Source organism: Gopherus evgoodei, chromosome 5 (assembly GCF_007399415.2).
Source record: "Gopherus evgoodei ecotype Sinaloan lineage chromosome 5, rGopEvg1_v1.p, whole genome shotgun sequence".
NCBI classification, from domain to species: domain Eukaryota; kingdom Metazoa; phylum Chordata; order Testudines; family Testudinidae; genus Gopherus; species Gopherus evgoodei.
The window spans coordinates 135,046,547-135,070,389 of NC_044326.1; the positions used below are offsets into that span (position 1 = coordinate 135,046,547).

At 41.0% G+C, this 23,843-nt stretch overlaps 1 protein-coding gene across 1 annotated transcript in view; it reads left to right on the forward strand.

Annotated features, from left to right (window-relative positions):
* TEX15 (testis expressed 15, meiosis and synapsis associated) overlaps nucleotides 1-23,843 on the forward strand; it is a 129,895-nt gene that overhangs the window by 7,427 nt on the left and 98,625 nt on the right. The window contains 1 exon segment of the mRNA XM_030565292.1: nucleotides 784-930. Within this exon segment, the coding sequence (XP_030421152.1) occupies nucleotides 784-930 (147 nt within the window).

Sequence of the window (23,843 nt, forward strand, 5' to 3'; positions counted from 1 at the left end):
AAGCAGTCTCACCAGCCAGAGATCTGGATACCCCTGGGATTTGCTAGTCTTCTCTCCTCCCCTTGTGTTTCCTTCTTATGCTTTTTAACCACCTTCTCATCTGATTGGATAATTAACTCCTTAACTCATCCGCCCACAGTCTGATTATAGTCTTCTGCTCCTCAATTAGGGCTTCTCTGGGGGAAGTGACCAGAGTGCTGGGGCAGCTGCTGGCTCTCAGCACTCAGTCACAGAGCCTAAATCTTGTTTTCAAAAGTTACTGAGAAGCCTCATTGACTTTTATTGGGAGTTAGGCTCCTAAGTTGCTTCTGAAGATGAGACTTGGGTTCCTAGGTCACATAAGCACTGTTGAAGTTCTTACCCCCGTGAATACTCTTTCACGCTAATTGCTTTGTGGTGCTCATGAGTCGTTTGCCTCGTGTTTAAGCTATGTATTTGGAAACTGATGCACAGTTAGTGATACATCCCTTGTATTTTGTACATTCCACAAAGTATGTAAACAGGAGAGGTTATGGAGATAATTTAAAATAAGAACAGGTGTGCAGGTAGTACCATTTCTGAGTATCTAGCTATGCTGACAACAGAAGCCTTAAAAACTGTTTTATTTTCTTAATACTTATATTTCCTTAGACAGTTATTATTTCTTGGAAGCCATTCCCTTTGTTGTGTTCCTAATTTTCCTGCCTTCCTCTGAAAGTGAGTAGTGTACGTTTGCTTTAACCTAAACTCTAATAGATTGATTTTGGCACATTCTTGTTGAAATCTTCTGCTTTATTTGAGCAGGTTCTCTTTGGAAAGGTAAAAAAAATTCAGCCTCCTATGGGTAAAAAGAAAGTTGCCCTGGATCCTACCCCAAACTTTGATTGCCACATGTCTAGAATTGCTCCTACGCTTAAAGATCCAGTTGATCTGCAGGCCATTGGCTCATCGGTATGTTAACCTTTTATTTCACTTGATTTGTTTATACAGGATCTAAATAGAATTGTGTATATCGTCTTTCCTTGTTCCCACCCTGGAAGCACAATATGAGAATAAAATGCTAGGGCCAGATTCACTGGTACTCTGTCTGCTTTGTGCCACTCAAAGTAACTGTCAAGTCAGCTTGACTGGATGGTTAAGATGGGTTTACAGCCTGCTGGAGTAGTGCAACGGAGCTGGAACATACCAATGAATGTGGCCTCCAGATTCTTAGGAATGGTCTGATGCATTAGATTACATAAATAGTAAATCACTGTATAAAAAAGGGTGGTGATCCGTGTCATGGCTCCATAGGATCGGTGTTATGCCCCCCACTTGGGACAGTCTCTAAGAGGAACCCCTTCAGTGTGCCAGCCCCCTTTTGTCACAATCTGAAATGTCAGGAGTTTAGTCCCTTGTTGCAAAGCTGGCAGGCAACGGGCTGAAGATCTGGCTCCACATCTGTCTGTATGGGTAAGATAGTGCTAGTCGAAGTTGAGGGCCTGGGGATTTTCCTGATGAAATAGAAATTGGTGATGGAGTCTGGTATTTTCTTTGCAGCAATCCTGTTTATTTATAAGGAATGTTCAAAACCCTGCTTCTCCTGATGGAGCAGGAACCAAGGCTAAAAGGAGCAGTTTTTTTAGCTTACAGCCCCAAGCCTGTTTAGCTAACAGACAGATGCTCACAGGCTATTGCCTGACTTTCTTACTTTTGCCTCTGCATCCCTCTTTTCTGTGATATCATTTTCACCACACACACACTCACTCTGTCTCTGTCCCTCTGTCTCAGCAACCCCCCCCCCAATCTAAACTCCTGGGTGGGTTCACAACCTCCATTTGTCTTAGGTGGGGGCTTCCTGATTTATTCATCCTGACAGTTATGTTAGTTGAATGGCTCAAGAGGTGGGTGCCCCCTCGTACCTGCCTGTAACACTGTTCTTGTGTTTTGCTTACAAAATGCTATGCCAGGGGTAGGCAACCTATGGCATGTGTGCCAAAGGTGGCACACAAGCTGTTTTCAGTGGCACTCACACTGCCTGGGTCCTGGCCACAGGTCCGGGAGGCTCTGCATTTTAATTAATTTTAAATGACGTTTCTTGAACATTTAAAAAAATTTATTTGCTTTACATACAGCAATATTTTAATTATATATTATAGAATTAGAGACAGAGACCTTCTAAAAATGTTAAAATGTATGACCTGCATGCGAAACCTTAAATCAGAGTGAATAAATGAAGACTCAGCACACCACTGCTGAAAGGTTGCCGACCTCTGTGCTATGCTTTTCCATTGGGTAGTGTGAGACTTTTTGTGTTTGAGGAGTAAATATACTTTACAAAGTGAATCGTGTAGTATTTATTCTGTGAGTTGTTTCATAAAACCTTTATGATTGGTTTGGCGTTTTTCACTGGTGTTTTTCAGTAGTTGTAGAAAGTTAGGGGAAAAAATTTCAACAGCTTGAATATTGATGTGGTCTTTGCAAAGCTGAAGAAATCTTGTTTTTTGCCTCTTGATGTCTGTAAGCTCAAGTTCCCAAAATGGAAAACTTGATTGCTGATGACAGTAACTTCAGCTCAAAGAGTAAGCAGGCTTCAGGCTTTAGATTAGTGGTTTTCAACCGTTTTTCATTTGCCTACCCCTAAAAAATTTCAAATGGAACCCTTTGGAAATCTTAGGCATAGTCTGCAGACTCCAGGTTGAAAACCACTCTTCTATGGTAACAACAATCTTTTGCTGGACCATTTAAATATAGTTTGCAGACCCCCAGGGTCTGTGGACCACAGGTTGAAAACTGCTGCTTTAGATAGTGACTGCATGACTCTTAGTTCAATACTTACAAAAAACCATTAAAAACATTATTTGGGTTGCAAAGTCAAGCATTCAAAAGTTAGAAAATGCCCCAGTTTTATGCTTGTCCATCTGTGACACAAAGCGCCTCTGTTTTCACACCCTACACACTATTGTAATAATCTTTGTACAAAATATGCACTGTGATGTATCATTTGAAAACTGACAGTTCACTTATTAATATTCTTGTGTGATGTGTGTACACGGCAGTTATTAAGAGTTAAGGCTAGATGCTAGAATTATGACTGAAGTGTTGAAACCAGGCGTGTTGGGGGAGCTGGTAAACAGGTCTATACTAGACAAAGGAATCTGTATTTGTTTCTCTGATCAGCCTGATTGTCAGCAAAGATAATGAAGGTCTGTATGTACACGTAAGCAGTAAAGAGGATTGTCAAGGCAACCAGGGGAAACTAAGTCATAGCTGGATAGTGCTATAGCCCAGAAACTGCAGATGCAATGAAGACTCTGGCACAGCTGGGAAAGCAGGGCAGACTGCGTGGTAAGAGCTGAGTAAACACCTTCAGGGGTGACAACTGTTCAGTGGCTTGAGTGACCCAGATGATGTGAAGCAACCACTGGTAGAAGTATGGATGTTAATGGAGGTGGAAAGGTGCCCCTTAATCTGGGTTTAGGATGGTCACTTCAGACGTAAACCAAAATCACTGAATTGATTTTAATTGACAGCCTTTGTTATTTTAGTGCAAATCTCTGTGAGTGCAAATCTCTGTGTTGATCCTCGTAATCTAGAATCAGAGTACCCACAGAAAGATTTGCACCAAAATAATGAAAGGTGTGAACTAAAACAGATTTAGTTTTTCAGTTCAATTTGTGGGTAGAATCGAGGGGCTATCTGATCACATTTACACAATGTAAATTCAGAGTAACTCTACTGATTAATAATCTGTGTAAATGAGATCGCATACTGGCCCCCAAAATCCAGAGTGGGTGGCTAAATCAGTTGCTACCCATACTTGAGCATTGGGTGTGCCGGAGTTAGCTCAAACTTGAAATCAAGGGATGAGGTGAACCAGTCACAACTGCTGAGCAAAAAACCAAGAGTGGTGATCTCTGGTAGCAACTATCTACAGAAAACATTTTTCCCCTTCAGCTTTATTCATCTGTTGTAAAAACGTTCAGTTTATTCACAATACAGACCTTGTGTTACTTTCCGATTATGGACCATTAATGATATGGTGATCTTAAAAAAATTAAATTGAATAATAATAAAAAGACACACTTCCCCCTTCTCCATCTGTGCTTGTATTCCATTGCCTTCCATGTTTATCTATGCCTCCTGACAACATAGGGGCCTCCATCTTCTCAGGGCAGCATAGCTTGACTCGAGAGGCCCTGGGCAGTCTAATCTTTCATTGCACAAGTAGGGAGATGGCAGCCTGTGACTTCAGTCCCATTGCATATAGTGGGAGATGGTAGCTGCTTTGGAAAGAGTGCTCCTGTGAGTGCCTGGGATGATTTCAGTTGCCAGCATGTGCTGAGACACAGACTTTCAGTTAGGAAGAATAAAGGCAAAAAGGACCCTTAATCCTAAATATTTCTTTTAAAAAAATTACCAGTTGTCCTAGATCTCCTTGTGGTTTGCCTCTGCCAGTTGTTCTATAGATACAGTGTTGTTCAATATTTATAACACAGTAGTGCCTAGTGGAAGGCACAGTCCCTGCCCAGAGGCACTTGCAAGCTGTATAGACAAAACAAGGGGTGGGAGAGGACATGGAGGTACAGAGAGGGGAAGTGACTTGCCCAGGGTCACCCAGCAACACAGTGGCAGAGCAAATAAAACAGTGCCCTATCCTGTGGACCTTGTTGTGTCTCCCAAGCAGCTTCTGCCCCCTGCACTCCATTTAAACAGCTCTCAACAAAGTCTCTAACCACACCTTCCTGGTGAAAGCTCATCTTTTCAACTTCTTGGCTACCTTTGACTATATAGCCTTAGAAATGCCGATGATACATTCTGTAACTTTTTTAAACTTGTTATGTTTGTCGTATGTGTATGTCAAGTATTGTAGGTGGCTCAGACAGCGACACCTATAGTTATGGCCTTTTTAAGAAATGTTTTCTTAAGGACCGGTCTTACAAGAGGAGATTGGAAGAGCTTGGCTTGTTTAGCCTGGCTAAAAGAAGGCTAATACATTGGGGTGGGGGGAAGGTTAATGGGGGAGGAATGTGAGCTATTTAAGCTGAAGGACAGTGTTGGCACAAGAACAAATGAATCTCAACTGGCCATGAACAAACTCAGGCTGGAAGTTAGAAGACAGTTTCTAACCGTCGGTGAGGTGAGGTCCTGGAACAGCCTCCTAGCTGGAGTTGTAGGGGCAAACAACTTGATTAGTTTTAATAGAAGGCTGGCAACTCCTCACTTAAAGTCGTCCCCATTAACGTTGTTTCGTTGTTACGTTGCTGATCAATTAGGGAACATGCTCATTTAAAGTTGTGCAATGCTCCACTCTTACGTTGTTTGGCTGCCTGCTTTCTCCACAGCTGGCAGCCTCCCTACACCCCCGCCCTTGCCACAGCACTTCCCACCTGCCAGTAGACCCTGCGGATCAGCGCCTTCCCCCTCCTCCCTCCACCTCCTGCCCAGGGCAGTCAGCTGGCTTGCGGAGGCAGGAGGGAGGTGGGAGGGGCGAAGACTCGGCGCAGGCTCCCCCTCCCTCCCCTGCCTCCTGAACGCGGCAAGCCAGCTGATTGCTCCGGGCAGAAGGGAGGGGGGAGGAGCGAGGAGTGAGGACTCGGTGCGCCTCCCCCCTCCCTCCCAAATGCAGCAATCAGCTGGCTTGCAGTGTTTAGAAGGGAGGGGAGGGAGAGGGCAGGAGCCAGGATGCAGCGAGCGAGATAAAGGGGGAGGAGTTGGGGGGGAGAAGAGGCAGGTCAAGGGTGGGGGTTTGGGGGAAGGGGTGGAGTGGGCAGGCTGAAGGTTGAACCCCCCCCCCGCCTCTGGTGTTTGCAGAGTAGGGGAAGCTGCCCTGGAACCTAACCCCCCCTATTTACATTAATTCTTACGGGGAAATTGGATTCGCTTAACATCGTTTCACTTAAAGTCACATTTTTCAGGAACATAACGACAACCTTAAGTGAGGAGTTACTGTGTATGACAGGGTTGCCTGGGTGGAGTGAAGGGCTCAGCAGCCCTGGGGCTCGTTTCCAGTTTGTCTGATGTTTTTAAAAGCTAATGCCTCAGGGTTACAGCTGGCCACCTGCAGGAGTCAGAAAGGGATTCCCCTCCCCTCAATGTATTCTGGGTTGTTTTTTATTTATTTCCTCCTTCTGAAGCAATAGGGATGGCCAGAGCTGGAGATGGGACACTGGGCGGGGAGGGCCAGGGCTCTGAGGTGGCACTGAGCATTCTCTTGCTCAGGTGCTCGGCTGGCTGGTTCTTGCTCACATGCTAAAGGCTTTAGCTGATCACCCTGTATGCAGTCGAGATGGAATATTCCCCAAGGTCAGATTAGCAGTGACCCTGAGGGTTTTCGCGTCCTCTGCAGTGTGTAGGTGCAGGTCACTTGCCAGGATTATCTAGGTATATCTCAATCTTTTCTCTCCCACTGCAGGGGCCTCAATCTCTGGTACACCTCAGCCCCTTAAAATCTCTGCCTATGGCACATAATAGTCTAGTCTTCTGTGAGCGGTAATACTTTGGTCTAATTTTAGTAGCTGGGTTTAGTGTGTGGGTGCTGTTGGTGGTGATATACAGGAGGTCTGACTAGAGGATCAGGTGGCCCCTTCTGGCCTTAAACTCAATGACTCTAAATCTAACCTCTCTTCAGATCCCTGTAGCATATAAATTACTGAATTCTAAGACTTGAAAACTTTCTCCTCTCTGGATTCTAGCAAAATGGATAGCATAGCCTACTTTTGAAGTTTATTAATATTATTTACAACAATTTCCTTCCACAGCTCAATGGCAGTTGAACGTATTGTGTTGTGTCCACTCAGCACGCCATCACAATAACTCAACCACACCAATATGCTAATAGTATCTCCAACACACTTTCCATTCCAGTAGTACTATTGCATGTATCCAAGAACTGACAATTGCTGCAACATACAACCTAAACTCCAACCTCTTAATTTGTTTAGTTGCATAATACATTGTGACTATACATATGACGCATGTATGGATTTCAGTATTTGCGGACAGTTTTGTTTACTGTTCAATAAATAAGGTTTTTTTAATACATAATCTGATCAAAATCAGATTTATATTTGGTTGGACAACTTTATAATGAAGATATTTATATTTTGAATTTGAAGAATAGTGCTCATCTTTTAAAAAGATTGTTTCCCTTCCACCTGCCCCCTCACCCTTAAATTTTCAGCATAATGGATTTGAGATCAGGGTGGAACAGTTTAAATCAAGGTGATTAAATCACTGATTTAAATCATGTTGAGGTGTTGTAAAATCAGTTTTGAAAAATTGTGCTATTATAGCTTCAGATTAAAATGTAACGATGTATGATTGTTTTTGAAATATCATATTTTGGTTGGGCATCTTATATGAATTTCACAAAAGTGCTGTAGGCAAAATACAAGATATGGCAAATTGAGGCCCTGATCCTGCAAACACTTAAGCAGGAATGTAACTTTACGTACATGAATAGCCCATTAATTTAAATGGGATGACTTTTGTGCTTAACATCAGGGCTATTGTTGTATTTTTATTAACATAAGAACATAAAAACAAAAGAATGGCCCTATTGGGTCAGACCAAAGGTCCATCTAGCCCAGTATCCTGTCTTTCCACAGTGGCCAGTGCCAGATGCCCAGAGGGAATGAACAGAACCGGTAAATCATCAAGTGATCCATCCCCTGTTGCTCATTCCCAGCTTCTGGCAAACAGAGGCTAGGGACACCATCCCTGCCCAGCCTGGCTAATAGCCGTTGATGGACCTATCCTCCATGAATGTATCTAGTTCTTCTTTGAACACTGTTATGGTCTTGGCCTTCACAACACCCTCTGGCAAGGAGTTCCACAGGTTGACTGTGCATTGTGTGAAAATAGAACAGAAGTACTTATGACACCTTAGAGACTAACAAATTTATTTGAGCATAAGCTTTTGTGGGCTACAGCCCACTTCTTTGGATGCATAGAATGGAACATATACTTCCTTTATTTGTCTTTAACCTGCTGCCTATTAATTTTGTTTGGTGACCCCTAGTTCTTGTGTTATGAAAAGTAGTAAACAACACTTCCTTGTCTACTTTCTCTACACCAATCATGATTTTATAGACCTAAATCATATCTCCCCTTAGCCATCTCTTTTCCAAGCTGAAAAGTCTTTTTTGAGATGGGGCAACCACATCTGCACACAGTATTCAAGATGTGGATGTACCATGGATTTATATAGAGGCAACATGATATTTTCTGTCCTATTATCAATCCCTTTCTTAGTTATTCCCAACATTCGTTTAGCTTTTTTGACTGCCGCTGCACATGGAGTGGATGTTTTCAGAGAACTATCCACAAGGACTCCAAGATCTCTTTCTTGAGTGATAACAGCAAATTTAGACCCATCATTTTGTATGAATAGTTGGGATTATGCTTTCCAATGTGCATTAAATTTCATCTGCCATTTTGTTGCCCAGTCACCCAGTTTTGAGAGAGCCTTTTGTAGCTCTTTGCAGTCTGCCTGGGTCTTAACTATCTTTAGTAATTTTGTATGCTCTGCAAATTTTGCCACCTCACTGTTTACCCCTTTTTCCAGATCATTTATGAATGTTAAATAGGACTGGTCCCAGAACAGACCCCTGGGGGACACCACTATTTACCTCTCTCCATTCCGAAAACTGGCCATTAATACCTACCCTTTGTTTCCGATCTCTTAACCATTTACCAATCCATGAGAGCACCTTCCTGCTTATTCCATGACAGCTTACTTTGCATAAGAACCTTTGGTGAGGGACCTTGTCAAAGGCTTTCTGAAAATCTAAGTACACTATATCCACTGGATCCCCTTGGTCCACGTGCTTGGTCTTGATCTGACATCTTTCATCTTAGTGACACAAAATCCTTGTCACTTCAAACACAATTGCTTCAGTGTTAACAACATGTAAATAACTTCTTTGTTTAGACCTTGAAGACATTAACAAAGTTAATAGGAACTTTTTTTATACACAAGGGCCAACATGTTTAAAAATTAGAGCTTAAAGTTAAGCACCTACAGGCGGGATTTTCAAAAGCACTGGTATACTATAGCCCAGTCAAAACTTTTCTGATGTGTAGAAGTTCGGTATATTGGAAAGTGGTGTTGGTTGAAAATGTAGCACAGGCTATTGACTCGTCAGTTTTGTGTGTACATTTGTGGTAATCTCACAATAAGGATGTTAATGAGGAGCTGGGTTTCTCATTTTCAATACAGATGAACATTTTAAGTGTGAGAGTGACTAATAAAACAACAGCTGTGAAACTGATTCTACCAATTATTAGGAAACTAATTAAAGAAACAGGTGCAGAAGATCCACTTTAGTGGTCTAAGACTAGAAAGTGGGAAGAAAGAACTAGCAACATGAAAATAAAATAAACCTAGTTTAAACATGATTTAATTTTTTAAATATCTTGTTTTTAATCCCCTCTGAGATTAACATTTTTAGATGAGGTTTTGCCGGGATTATAGTACCGTAATACAAAATTACTCAAAATAATTAAGTCCAAAGCAGACTGTGAAGGGCTACAAAGAGGTCTCCTCACAAAACTTGGTGGCTGGGCAAGAAAATGGCAGATGAAATTTAATGTTGATAAATACAAAGCAATGCACATTGGAAAACATAATCCCAACTATACATAGAAAACGATGGGGTCTAAATTAGATGTTACAACTCAAGAGCGAGATCTTGGGGTCATTGTGGGTAGTTCTCTGAAAACATCCACTCAATGGGCAGCAGCAGTCAAAAACGCTAACAATGTTAGGAACTATTAGGAAAGGAATAGATAATACAGAAAATCTAATGCCTTTATATAAATCCATGGTACACCCACACCTTGAATACTGCCTGCAGTTCTGGTCACTCTACCTCAAAAAAGTTATTAGAATTGGAAAAGGTACGATGAAGGACAACAGAAATGCTTGGGGATATGGAACAGTTTCCGTATGAGGAGAGATTAACAAGACTGGGGTTTTGTCATCTTGGAAAAGAGACGACTAAGAGGGGATCTGATATAGGTCTATAAAATCTTGCCTGGTGGGTAGAAAGAGACTAAGGAAATGTTATTTATTCCTTCATAGAATGCAAGAACAAGGAGTCACCTAATGAAATTAATAGGCAGAAGGTTTAAAACACGCGAAAGGAAGCACTTCTTCACACAACACACAGTTAGCCTGTGGAACTCATTGCCAGAGAGGTTGTGAAGGCCAGGACTATAACAGGGTTCAAAAAAGAAGTAGATAAATTCATGGAGGATAGGTCCAGCAATGGCTGTTAGCCCTGATGGTGAGGAATGCACCTCCTTGCTCTGAGTGTCCATAGCCTCTGTTTGCTAGAAGCTGGGAATGGATACCAGGGGATAGATGACTCCATGATTGCCTGTGTTCTCTTCATTTCCTCTGAAGCACCTGGCATTGGCCACCGTTGGAAGACTGGATACTGGTCTAGGTACACCACTGATGTGACCCAGTAGGGCCAGTCCCATGTTCTGTAATAAAATGCCACAGTTCATGCAATTTTAGCTGTTGATAAAACAAACCACTTATTTTTGTGACCTTCTTCTTTAAATTACAGGTTTACTTCTATGAATACAATATACACTCAAAACCAGTGGATAAGCCTAGGCAGTGTCTTCCATATGCAGTAGTAACAGTAAGATTCGTTGGCCAGAAGGTGGAAACTGACCCTCTTGTAACATCTGTGAGGTTTCTGTCTAAAGGATTTCCTAAGTATTCTGGTAAGATTCATTTAGCTGCATGTAGTAACTGTAGGATGTTAAAAGTGCATTGGGGAGCTAATTCTCTAAACAGCTTTATGTTATCGTTGTTCTCCTTCCACAATGGATATCTCACCCCCTTAATGTCAAAATTATGCTTTGCAGCACCCCATGCTACCACTTCAAGATGGAACAATATGTTTCTCCCAGTTGCAGCTGCTGATGGCAGCAGGTATGCAGAGGAGAAGGGAGCACGTCCCTTCAGGTCCCTGGAGGGCTGCTGCATATGTTATCCAGGGCAGATGCCTAATTCTGAGAGCAGTGCTCAGCCTTATTATTCCACTGTTCCTGCACAAGACAGGCTAGGATTTTGCCTTCAGACTTAAGTGTTGATTGGAGGACGGAATCTATTCCAAGAGCTGTCGCTACAAATAAGTAAACTTAATTTTTATTGCTTTTATTTGCTTATAGCAAATATTGATTTATTATCTTTGTAAGAGATGATGATGCTTATTCTTTAACAGCTTGGAATGACGTTAGAGATGGACTTCTAAGAGTTAAAAATTCAAGTTGCTCTTCAAATAAATGGAAGCATCATAAAATATTTAATGCTAAATATCCAAAATATGTAAAAGATCTTAAAGTTAAGTGAAATGGCACTTGCTCTAAAGAATGGAGGAAGCCGAGGTGAAAATTGTTTCTAAAATTTGGAGGTTAATGTAAAAAGATTGTTTTCAAAAGTATGTTTTCACTGGGGGATTTTCCTGTGCCTGTAGTGTGTTTTGGCTAATTTCCTTTATGATTCTCTGCTGAGATGCTTTTGTGTTACTGCTCGTGCCTTAGTGATGATTATCTTTCACTTGGATCTTAGACCCTGGACTCTGGAATTACTCTGGAAAATAATCAAAAGGGAAAAGAAAAGAAGCGAGCTGAGATATCTTTCCTTCCATGGGTTGATGCTACCAGGGGCTAGGTTAGGTGCATAACTGCCACTCACAAAGCTCCCACTCAACTACCTGAACCCTGGTAGACACCTAAACTCTCTTGGCATCTTAATTTTCGTAGTGAAAGTTCCCCAGATGCCTGTGTTTTCAGGCTTTTAGTGGATGCTGAAGGGCCAGAGTGATGTGTGAACCAGGGAAGATAGGTGTTCCTCCACCTAACACACCTGTGGAGCCCGATCCAGTTAGTGTGCTCAGACCTTGCCTACTGGAGTGGAAAGCCTCTACAGAGAAGCTTACACTAAACATCAGGAGAAGAGGAGGGTGACTTTCCTCATAATTCATAGCCCAGTGGTTAGGGTATTCACCTGAGATATGGAAGACCCCCCCCCCCGGTTTAAGTCCCCACCTCCAAATGTGGGGGAGAAGGGATCTGTCACCTCTCATGTGAGTGCCCAATGCGTCTTTCATTTTTTATCCACCAGGGTACAACTTCAAAACTAGGCCAGAGAGACAGTGTGTAAGCATGAGAATGACTCTGTAGCCTAGTGGTTAGTGTACACATGTGGGAGTACCAGGATCCAGTCCACCTGCTCTAGTGACTCTTTATCTAGAGCGCAACACTTCAACAGGAGAGGCTGAGGGAGTGCCACATCGAAATACCCCATCACCCAGTGGTTAGAGCACACCCCTGTCAGTGGCAGATTCTTGTTCAAATCCCTTCTCAGGTGGAGGGGGGACTTGAACTGTGGTTCTCGGACATCTCAGGTGAGTATTTTTAGGCCAGTGGTTAGGGTAATGAGGGAGCTCCTTTTCCAACAGTGTGGGCACCTAACACCAAGAGAGGGTTTGCAACTGAGTCCCAAGCAGAGGGAGGCACTGCCCTGCAGCTCAGACTTAGGTACCTGTCTTTGTTAGTGGGACAGGGGCTGACATTTCCCACTGGCTGTCTTAGACTAGGAGCTGCCAAGTGTGCTGGCCTTTCTATATCCCATTCTGAATCCCCATCTCTCCCCATTCATTCTATATAGAGCCTAGTCCTGCACTCAGGCTTTGTGAATCCCAGTGATTTTCTAGGTGCCTGAAAGTTAGGCATGGCAATACTCAGCATCATTGCACCTAAGTTTGTTTGTGAATGTAACCCGAAGTGTGGAGGGGATTGAGTTTTGAGTCACTGATATTTGATGTTGAATCCTTTATTGTTTTATAGAAGAGATTAACAAAACCTCTGACCAAAGCAGTAACTGCTTTTGGAGTTAGATGCATAACTGTACCTGGTAATTGCAAGAATAAACATTGTAGAGAGCAAGACTGCTGTTGTCAAGAAAGTACTTACTTAAGTGTACAACAAAAGAAGCAAAGTGCACCATTAGACACTTACATACAACTCCGCAGCAAGGTGAGACTCACTGGCATGGCGCCTCCTGCTGGTCATCTTGAGAATTAGCTCAACTCCGGATTTTCTTCTGGTCGGTGTCTCACCTGCCTTAGGCCCCGTGTCCCTCCTGGACGCTGGTGCCCCTTTCCTCAGGGTTCTGCCCCCAGCAGTACCCCCTTACTCTGGGTCTCCCCTCCCAAGGGCATAAGTTTCCACTCACTTAAAACTACATGCTTACAAAATCAGACTTAAAAAACCAAAAGTGTCACAGCGCGCTATTATTGAAAAATATAAAATAAATCATTTGGCATTTAAATAGCGTACTTACATTTAAGTGTATAGTATATAGAGCAGTATAAACAAATCATTGTATGACATTTTAGTTTGTACTGACCTCGCTAGTGCTTTTTATGCAGCCTGCTGTAAAACTAGGCAAATATCTAGATGCGTTGATGTGCCCCCAGAAGACCTTTGCATTCGCTCAGGGGGTACACGTACCCCTTGTTGAGAACCACTGCCTTACGGAACATGAAGTAAGAATATTACCAATTTTTTTTTTTTAATCTGGGGACTACCATGCTTCTGTAGGGAACTCCTTCTCCTGTGCTCTCCACTGAGGGCGGGTATGTCACTGTCAGAGCAGGGCCTTCTGGAGCATCACTGTGAGTAGCTGTAATCTGTGGCCTGTGCTTAGTCTGTCCTTCGCAGACCAGTAAAAAGAAAAAAGTAAAGTTTTAAAATTGCTGATGTACTTAATACCCCTCTGAAATCTCTCTAAGGCCTCGTCCAGACTAGGGGAGGAAAATCGATCTTAGATACGCAACTTCAGCTACGTGAATAACGTAGCTGAAGTCGAATATCTAAGATCGAATTACTCACCCGTCCAGACGGTGCGGATCGATGTCCGCGGCTCTCCATGTCGATTCCGGAACTCCGTTCGGGTTGATGGAGTTCCGGAATCGATGTAAGCGCGCTCGGGGATCGATATATCGCGTCTAGACTCGATCCCCGAGCAATCGATACGGCGGGGTAGTCTGGACGTGGGCTGAGTGTGCACCATATTGTGTTAGTGTTGTTCACTTTATGCCTTTTCACATTTGTTAGGTCATTTTACAATCTTAACAGTTTTATCTTCCTTAGTAGTGCCTCCCTGTTCAGCTCAACAATTTTGCTTTGGCCCCAGTAAGAAATGTTTGGCTGTGGATAGAAGCTGAAGCAGAAATGCTATCTGACATTTTGCAAAACAGAAAGGTTTTTTTTCTGTGATTTGGCAGAGTCGGACTGCTTTTTGCTGAGTCAGGTGACTGTCATATAAGCATTATCCAGTAGGATTTGTACTTTGTATAGCTTCTTTCCTAAAAACTATATTCCAGAATGCCCTGCAGAGTGAAATAATGTGTAGAGTTAATAAGTAAACAGAGCGAGAGAAATTGGGTTGCAGAGGAACAGGAGAAAAGAGAGGTTTTCAGGTGAGATTTGATGGTGCATCACTGAGGCAGAGAGATGCAGTAAGTTTTCAGTGGCTTGTGCTGCGGCGGCTTTTGCCCCAATATCAGTGATATGTAGGAAGGGATATAAAATAGGAGAGGAAAGTGTAACTGTACAGAACTAGCTTCCATCCGCTTGCAGTCTGTGGTATCTTAAACTGAGTTACAGTTTGTTCAATGAGTCTCCCTCAAAAAATCTCCTGAAGGATGTTAAACAGCAGCTACTAAAGTTAGACACTTTTAAATCAGCCGGTGCAGATAACTTGCATCCAAGCTTTATAAAAGAGCTGACCGAGGAGTTTGCTGAACCATTAATGTTGGTTTTTTCCATAAGTTTGGGAACACTGGTGAAATTCCAGACGATCAGAAGAATCTAATGTTATGCCAATGCTTAAAATGGAAGGGTAAATGGAACGACATAGGCAATCATAGACTTGTCAGTCTTGCATCAATTCTGGGCAAGATAATGGAGTGGCTGATAACAGGACTTGATTAATCGAGAATTAAAGGAGGATAATAGGGATTTCAGAGTCAACATGTTTATGGAAAACAGATCGTGTCAAACTAATGTGATATCTTTTTTTGGGGTGGGAATAAGATTATAAGTTTGTTGATAAAAGGTAATAGTGTTGATGTAATTATACTTGACTTCTATAAGGCATTTGACTTGGTACCACGTGACATTTTGATTAAAAAAGTAGAAAGATATAAAATTAATATGGCACACATTAAGTGGATTAAAACCTGGCTCAGTGATAGGTCACAAAATGTAATTGTAAATGGGGAATCATGAAATGTGCGAGTTTCTTGTGAGGTCCCACACTGATTGGTTCTTGATCTTATACTGTTTAACATTTTTATCAGTGACCTGGGAGAAAACATAATATCATCATCACTGATAAGTTTGCAGATGACCCAAAAATTGTGGGAGTGGTTAATAGTGAAGAGGAAGGGTCACTGACACAGAGCGATATGGATCATTTGGTAAACAGGGTGCAAAGCAAATGATACATACATTTTAATATGGCTAAAGGTCAGTGTATACATCTAGGAACAAATAATGTAGGCCATTCTTGCATGCTGAGGGGGGACTCTATCCTGGGAAGCAGTGTACAAATATAAAATGGGGAATAACTGTTAAGGCAGTAGTACTGCTGAAAGGGATCTGGGGGTTATCATGGATCACAAATTGAATATGAGCCAACAATGTGGTGCAGTTGCAAAAAAGGCTAATATTCTGGATGTATTAACAAGAATGTATGATATGGGTGGTAATTGTCCTGCTCTGTTCAGCACTGGGGAGGCCTCAGCTAGAGTACTGTGTCCAGTTTTGGGCACCACACTTTAAGAAAGAGGTGGACAAACTGGGGGAAGGCCAGAGGAGAACAACAAAAATGATAAAAGGTTTAGAAAACCTGATCTATGAGGAAAGGTTAAAAAACTGGGCATGTTTGTGTTGAGAAAAGAAGGCTGAGGAGGGGACCTGATAAGTCTTCAAATATGTTAAGGACTGTTATAAAGAGGACTCTGATCAATTGTTCTCCACACCCACTGAAGGTAGGCCAAAAAGTCACGGGCTTAATCTGCAGCAAGGAAGATTTAGGTTAAATGTTAGGAAACTTCTCACTTTACGGGTAATTAAGTTCTGGAGCAGGCTTCCAAGGGAGTTTGTTGAATCCCCCTCATTGGAGGTTTTAAAGAACAGGTTAGAGAATCGCCTGTGAGGAATAATATTAGGTGTAGTTGGTTCTGTCCCAGTACATGGGGCTGCACAGGAAGACTTCTCAAGGTCCCTTCCAGCCCTGCATTTCTGTGATTCTATGTTTATGGGCGGCTCCTCTCATGTGTGATTGGCAGAACAGAAGACAGCACTAAGGTGCTATTTTTAAATGTGGATGCACTGATGATAGACAAGAGGGAAGTAAGGTGGGGGTTTGCCATGAAGGGCCAGGAAGTGCAGACAGGGAATTTATGTTTGATGTTATGGAAAAGAAGGTGCCAATGGAGGGATGTAAAACAAGTGTTGACATGATGAAAACGAGGAATAAGAGAATTGATCTTTGCACAGCAGTGTTTTGGGTGGATAAAAGCGAAGCTTATATCAAGGCCAAAGGAAAGATGTTGCAGTAAGAAAGATGTAAGATGACAAGGGCCTGAATGAAAAAAGGCGTGTCTTTATGTAGGTGTTAAAAAACCACCCCCTTCACTTGACAACCATTTTGAATTCTCCTGTGCTTTAGGCAGAACATTAAAATAATTCAGATTTAAGTGTTTGGGCTTTTCATAAGTTAGAAATGGGTCACAATCGTTCTTGCAGCCTTAGGTCTGGAGTATTGTCACTTTTCTCTTCTTGCTTTCACAGGAAGACGAGGCTCATGGAAAAACTGTACCGTAGCCAAAAGGATCGGTAAAGGTGCTCAGGCTACAATAATCTATGAGCATTTCAGGCAACCTGTAAATTTACTTGCTTCCAGACCCGAGGAAAGCTCTTCTTGCAGTGAAGTAAATTCAGAGGAGAATACTTCTGGCCCCAAAATTTCTTCCTCCTGTGAAAATACACAGAACAAGAATGGTTTGGTAGCTGAAGCCCGTGATACCCAAGTGGAACATAACATACATGGAAGGTGGGATTCATCACCAGTGCAAGGAAATGAGTCAAGTCTGCCACTTGTGGCTGCTGTAGATACCAATGGAAGCATTAGTAGTGACCACATGGTGAATCTAAAATGCATTATTCCAGATGATAATTTTGCCACAGTTTCTGCTGCCTACAGTAGTAGTGGCTCAAGTACTGTAATTACGTCAAGACTCATTATGGATCCAAGACTAAAGAAAAGAGAAGGAAACTCAGGAAAACAAAACACTGAGGCAGTTTTTCATGGGAATTCAACACCTGAGAATGGGCTGGACAATCTCAACTCAGAAATGAAAATATCAGCCACTTTAAATATACCTTCGCCTGAAAAAACCCCTCTGCTTAATGACCCAGAACATGGTCAACTTAGACAAAGACATGTGGAGCAAGCATCACGGAAAGAGGCAGCTTTCATAAAAGAGTTTAAATCAACACTAGATGCGGACAAAGAACATGCTGTGGAAAACAAGCAAGTGGCTGGTAGCATAACAGAACTTCCTAAAGAAATAGTGGAGCCTTTTGCATTGCAGGATGTTCACACACATCCTGCTTCAAAAACCTTTATTGAAGAAAAGCATATCACAGCAAACGAGAACCATATCTGTGATAGAAAAGACTTGAAAATGCACCAGATTACGATGGGAGAACAACTGAGGAACTGTTCATCTTTTCCATTTGGGGACACACAACCTGAGAGAGACTTGCAGGAGAGTTTGTCCGTGAAAGACAAAGCAGACCACTGCTACGTAGAAAAAAGTTCCAATCTTCATAAGAACAATATAAAGCATTTATCTGTTCATGATAGCAAAAAGAACTTAAGTTTCACTGAAAAGTCAAGGCATAATGATCCTCCTCCTAATCAAAAGTTCCAGTCTGTGTCAATGGGAAAGTCAGTTTCATCGATACTACCTGCTAACTTTGCCTGCAGCACACACTCCGAAGCCATGCCTCACAGCATTGCAGATTCAAGCAGCTCTCTGTATTCCAGATCTCAGAAGGGTTCCAATCCCCATATGCCATCATTACTTGGGAATATTAGCTCTTCCTTCTCTGCAGATTGTCAAAACAAAAATTCAAAGAAAGTACCTGCAGAAGACCTAAAAAAAGAAGAAGAAAGGTCACACTCATCTCTGTCTCATGCATGGAGGCAGGGCAAAATGTCAGTAGCACAGAACAAAAATAATGCAGATAAAATATCTGAGATTTCCCATCAAGTGTGTAATGGTCTTTACTCACTTAAGAAACATGATGAAGGGAAGGGTTCAGCACAACTGAACCATTCTAAAAGGGATAAATATGCCTCAGTGAAAAGAGGGCAGAAATTTCAGGAATCACAATCTATTAATTTAACAGTACTTGAGGATAATCAAAGACATACTCCTGAACAGTCTTTGCATGATGATAAAAGCATGAACATAGGCATACAACATCCTGAAAGTATTAAATCTCATGAAGGAAAGACAAAATATACTGGGAAAATGCATAACCAGTTCCAAGAAAATAATTATACTTCTGAAATAGGAAACAGTTCAACAGATTCTTACTTAACATGGATTGAAAATACTTTGGTCTCAGACAGAGACTATGAAGTTAATAGTGAGGATTTTGATACACAGGATCATACTTTAGACATTGATGTCCATGGAAGAATGCATCTTTTTAAACATGCTATGAGAAAACAACATGCCAAAGTGGAAGAGGACAAGGGTGCCTGTCATCGCGTTGCTTGTGAATCTATTCCCAGTGATCAGATCGTTGGTGAAGAAAACTTTCACCAAAGTAAGCTTCAAGACACTTTGCTTTCTGAAAAAGCCAATGTTGATGAAGGCCCTGTAGAGGCCAATAAATTAATATATTCAGCAACTGAAATTACAAACCAAAATTGCATAGGTAAAAGAGAAGATCCTACAAAAGAAGTAAAAGGCAATTCTTCCATCAAAGAAACAATGGATGACCAGATATATTTGTCTCATGCTATCTGCAGAACAGACAAAGTATTGAGAGATTGCTTCAATAAAGAATGCCTATATTTCCTTGGAGAAAATGAGCCAGTGTCATTAGACAAACATTTCTGCAGGAATAGCCAAGAGAGTGATGCTTCTGGAGCTCCATTTTTAGATGAAGAGCAGAGCTGGATCTGTAATCAGGAAATGGAGACTGATATAAATGTTCGTGATTTCAACCAAATGCACACATGCCAACTTGAAAAAGAATTTAGCAACGTCCCAGGAATCTGGATGGAACTTTGTGACACTTCTCATATTCTGGATTTTAAAAGCTCAGCTTCTGCTTTAAACTTAATTTTTGAAGAAGGATGTGCATTAACAGAAGCATATTTGATGGAAACAGAAAATATTGCCACTTCTATAAAGGAAAAGGGAATTATTCCGGATAACGAAAGAGAATCAGAAGAACTGTCTGCCACAGTAGAGTTTTGCAGACCTGCAGCACTGCCAGAGGCTCATAAATGGGAAGAGCAGAATGCTGTTATGCTAATCACCACCATTTCCGTACCTTCTGGAAATGTGGAACACGAAGAAAGAGGATGTTCCCAACCTGAGGAAACATATGTTTCTGAGAGAAACTCCTCTTGCCATGAAAATAGTGTGCAGGAAGTATTTAAACAGATGATAGAGCAGAAATGTGAGGATATTTTTCTCCACAGCTTGGAATTTGAAAGTGAAATTGAAATTCCTCTGGAGCAGCATGAGGAGTCTCTCTCAGTACCACAAAATCCATATAGTCATGAGGTTGGATCTGATGAGGAGGTTGATTCACTGTATCAGTACTTGATAGATCGTATAGACTGGGAAAGTTTGTTTGGAAACAGTAGCCAGAAGATACTGGAGAAAAGTGAAGATCATTGTTCATTGGGGAAAAAATCTTGCACAAAGGAAGATAAAACAGAATCTTTAAGTAAAACTGTGTGGCCTGACTTACAAATTACAATAACCAACATACTTAAATCAGGAGTCAGCTCCCCCAACGTTGGAATTGCAAGAGAGATGTGGAGATGTGCAATTGAATCTCCAGGATTAGAAGTCAATATGGAATTGTCAGGGGAGCAAAGAAGTGAAGAATATACGCAGAATTTGGATCTTACAAATGAAATGGAAACATGCCTACCTATCTGTGTTCATGAGGCGGATAGTCATATACCTGAAAAAGAAAGCAAAACTTTCACTTCACCTGTTACTCTTTCTGATGTATTGAATAAAGGAAGTAGCTTTTATGGTACAAAACCAAAAGATAACAGTAATGAATCTAAGAGTAAAAAAGGTGTGCAATCAAAAGGTAAGAGAAAACATCCACATAATAAATCTCTAACAAATAAAAGGAGGCCTCAGAAAGGTTCAACACGTTCACCTATATGCAGAAACTCAAAACTTTGTGGTAAAAAGAGAGAGCGCTATTCATCTGAAATGTTTTCTTTATTATTTGAGGGACGAATGAAGACACTTGCACAGTCTGAAAAACACATCAAAAATGTTCTAAATACTCTTTGTGGTGAAGCATCCTTATGCAAAAGTAAGCGTCTATCCAAAAAAATAGATGATGCTATGTTTCACTTAAGGAAAGCTCAGAGGAGAGTTCTCAAATCTCTAAAAATTGTAACTAAAGTTGGAGAGAAAAGACAAAAGGGTCCCTTACCAAAATGTTATGAAATAATATGTAACGACTTATGGGAAAGCTGTGATCTTGAAGGTCATAGTTTCTTGACAACTGGGAAGTATTCTTCTGCTCACTTTTCTCAGAAAAGAAAGTATAACATAAAGGAAAATAAACTAACTGTAGCATTTAAGAAAGCAAGTGACACCGTTACATGTGTGCCAATAAAACAGAGGTTTAAAAATAAAGGGGATAAAATGAGAGAAATGGTTTCAGAGGAAGATATGGACGCAAGATCCACTACAAGCTGTGCACCTGTTGTGTTGAAAGATATAAGTCAGATACATCACTGCAATTCTGACTTAACTTGTAGTCAGTTTTCAGCTGCTACCTGCAAGGCATATTTGGCTTTTGAGGGTGACAATGTGAGAGACACGAGAAGAATAACGGAACTTCAGACAGTCTCTGAAAACTCTGTAGGTTTAGACGCCATTGGGCTAGAAGATCTGGAACTGACTAATAAGGAGCACAACGTGTTCGTAAATGTTTCATCTAAAATTCATATTCAAGGAACTGCTGGACGATGTGGCAGTGTAACAAGACAAGACTATATCCCTGAAGCAAATACATTTACCAACAAAAATATCTTAAAACCTTTGAGCTTTCCTGTCGAGAGGGATGATTCTGTAGGATTTTGTACAGACCAAAGAAAAGATGGAGCTTGTAAGACTAATGTAAACATGAATGCTGTCATACATACATCTCTATTAAAAACAGCTGCAGAGAACTGTTTAAATGCAAACACCATCACGCAAGATGTTTCCACACTCTCTGCTACTCATAAAAATCTGCACAGTATTCTTTCTACCGAAAAAGAGAGTATATTTTCTGCTGGCAGTGGGGATATTTCCACAAATCAGAGTGTTGGTATTGGAAACTTTTCTTCAGGCTCAATGAGGCAGATGCCTGCAGCAGGAGGAAAACATGAGACCAATGTATCTCAAGTTCCATTAGACCACGAAATTATTAGTGCTAAAGCTGCATCTTTGAAAATGAGCTCAAACATTTCGTCTGAGAGAGTTTTAGAGACCGGTTCTTTTGAAACACCAACAGTACCTCTCAGCGGCCAGCTGCAAGATAGAGGCTATGACAGAAAAGAAACTTCAAATTCAGGAATGCGTTGTCTGAGTAATTACAGTAAAGTAGCTGAAAAGGAGACACATGTTACCGAGATTATCAAATTGGAACCACTGGCAAAAATTTTATATAAGAGAGAAAATAATATAGAGATAGAGAACTATTTAAAGAATGTATCTTCTGTGTCCTTAGTATACAACGCTCTGGCACCGTTTTCAAATCAGTACATTTCGCAGCAAGTTGGACAGAATACATTTCCAACGATAAAGGAAATGGGGCTAGTGGAAAGCAAAGTGAAATCACCTGTAAATCTATATCTGGTAAAAGATGTACCTGGGAGATCCTCTGCTAAGGTCGTTTTGGAACAAAAGAGTATAACACACAGAGAAGGTCACTCTAGCTGTAATAAGCAATACAGATGCATTCAGAGTTCTTCAAACAACAGCAGTGCTTTCACTGCACCTGGATTAAGGAAGCCAGTTGATAAAAAAATTGTCAAAAGAAATGAAGATTGGAAAGAAAGCACTAACAAAGATTGCCAAATTAACTCAGAGTTTAAATCAGGAATCATGGCAAAACAAGGTATTCAAAGCATTACTGGGACATATGATGCCTCACCAAGCAAAACACATCAGAATCTTACAGCCCATGTGACTAAACTGAATGCAGATAATCTCTCCGGTGACCATCCTAACAAATGTAAGGGAATCAATAGTAAAAACAAGCATAGAGCAGTGGGGACAGAACTGAAATCTCTTGCTTTCATAACTGAAATATCAAATATTTTACAAAAAGCAGATGAAACCTCATCTCTGAAAATATTACAGGAACAGATTAGAGTTTGTGATAACCTTCTTCCTTCATTTGTTAAAGCTTTTGAGGAAAAGCAAGGGTGTTCTTTTAAGCACGTCTTGGTTTCCCGAGAGTTACTGGTTGAAAGAAAGCTATGGAATAACTGTAAATCCAAGTTAAAATCAGATGCTGTAGATTCACTGGTGGAACTCCAAATTATAATGGAAACAATTCAGTTCATTGAAAACAAAAAGCGCTTTTTAGAAAGGAAGCCGACTTTTCGAAGCTTGCTTTGGTATGATGGTTCACTGTACGAGGAACTGCTTGGCAGGCCGTCAGGGTATCAACAACAGTCCAATTTCTTTCCAGCTTTCCAAACAAGGCTGAAGTACAATGTTTTTCATGAGCTACAGAGCTACCATAAACAGTTATCAGAGCTCTTTGAAAAAACAAGGTGGGAAAACAAATCTTACTATGCATTCTTGAAATTCAGACGAGAGATTGATGAGTGTGAAGCTGTGATACAACATAATTCTGATTGCTTAGATTTTTTCCTCTCTGTGCCTTTTACTTGTGGAGTTAACTTTGGAGATACTTTAGAAGATTTGGAAACTGTAAGGAAAAGTGCTGTGGAACTGATAAATACGTATAGGAACCTTCCATATGCTCATACCTATGCAGAAAAAGAGGACCATCTGTGGATTATAATGGAAATTATCTCTACCAAGATAAGCTTTATAAAGGCGTGCGAATCAATGAATATGAAAGCATCACTCTTTGGCCTTGAACATATATTTTTTGATGCTGCTAAAAGTCTTGTTTGGAAAGACAGACGTCTGTTGTTAAATAAAGCCTCTCCCAATAAGAAAGAACAACTTCTGTGCAAAATAAACCAAGATGCTCTCTCCAAGCTATATGAAGTTTATGAATATGTGGCTGAAGAGTTTAGAACTGAAAAATCTAACAATATTACTGAGAAGAAAAATGATACAGAAAAGTCAAAATACTGTGAAAACAAAGGCAAACATGGAGATGAAAACTCTGACTTGCTCACTGTTTTGCTTTCACATCCTGATATTTCCTGTATTGGAGAAATATTAGATGAAGCTCAGTTTGCAGACCTCAAGAAGTTACAGCAGCTAATGATCAGATGTACAGAACATTTAGAAAGCTTAAAAATGTAT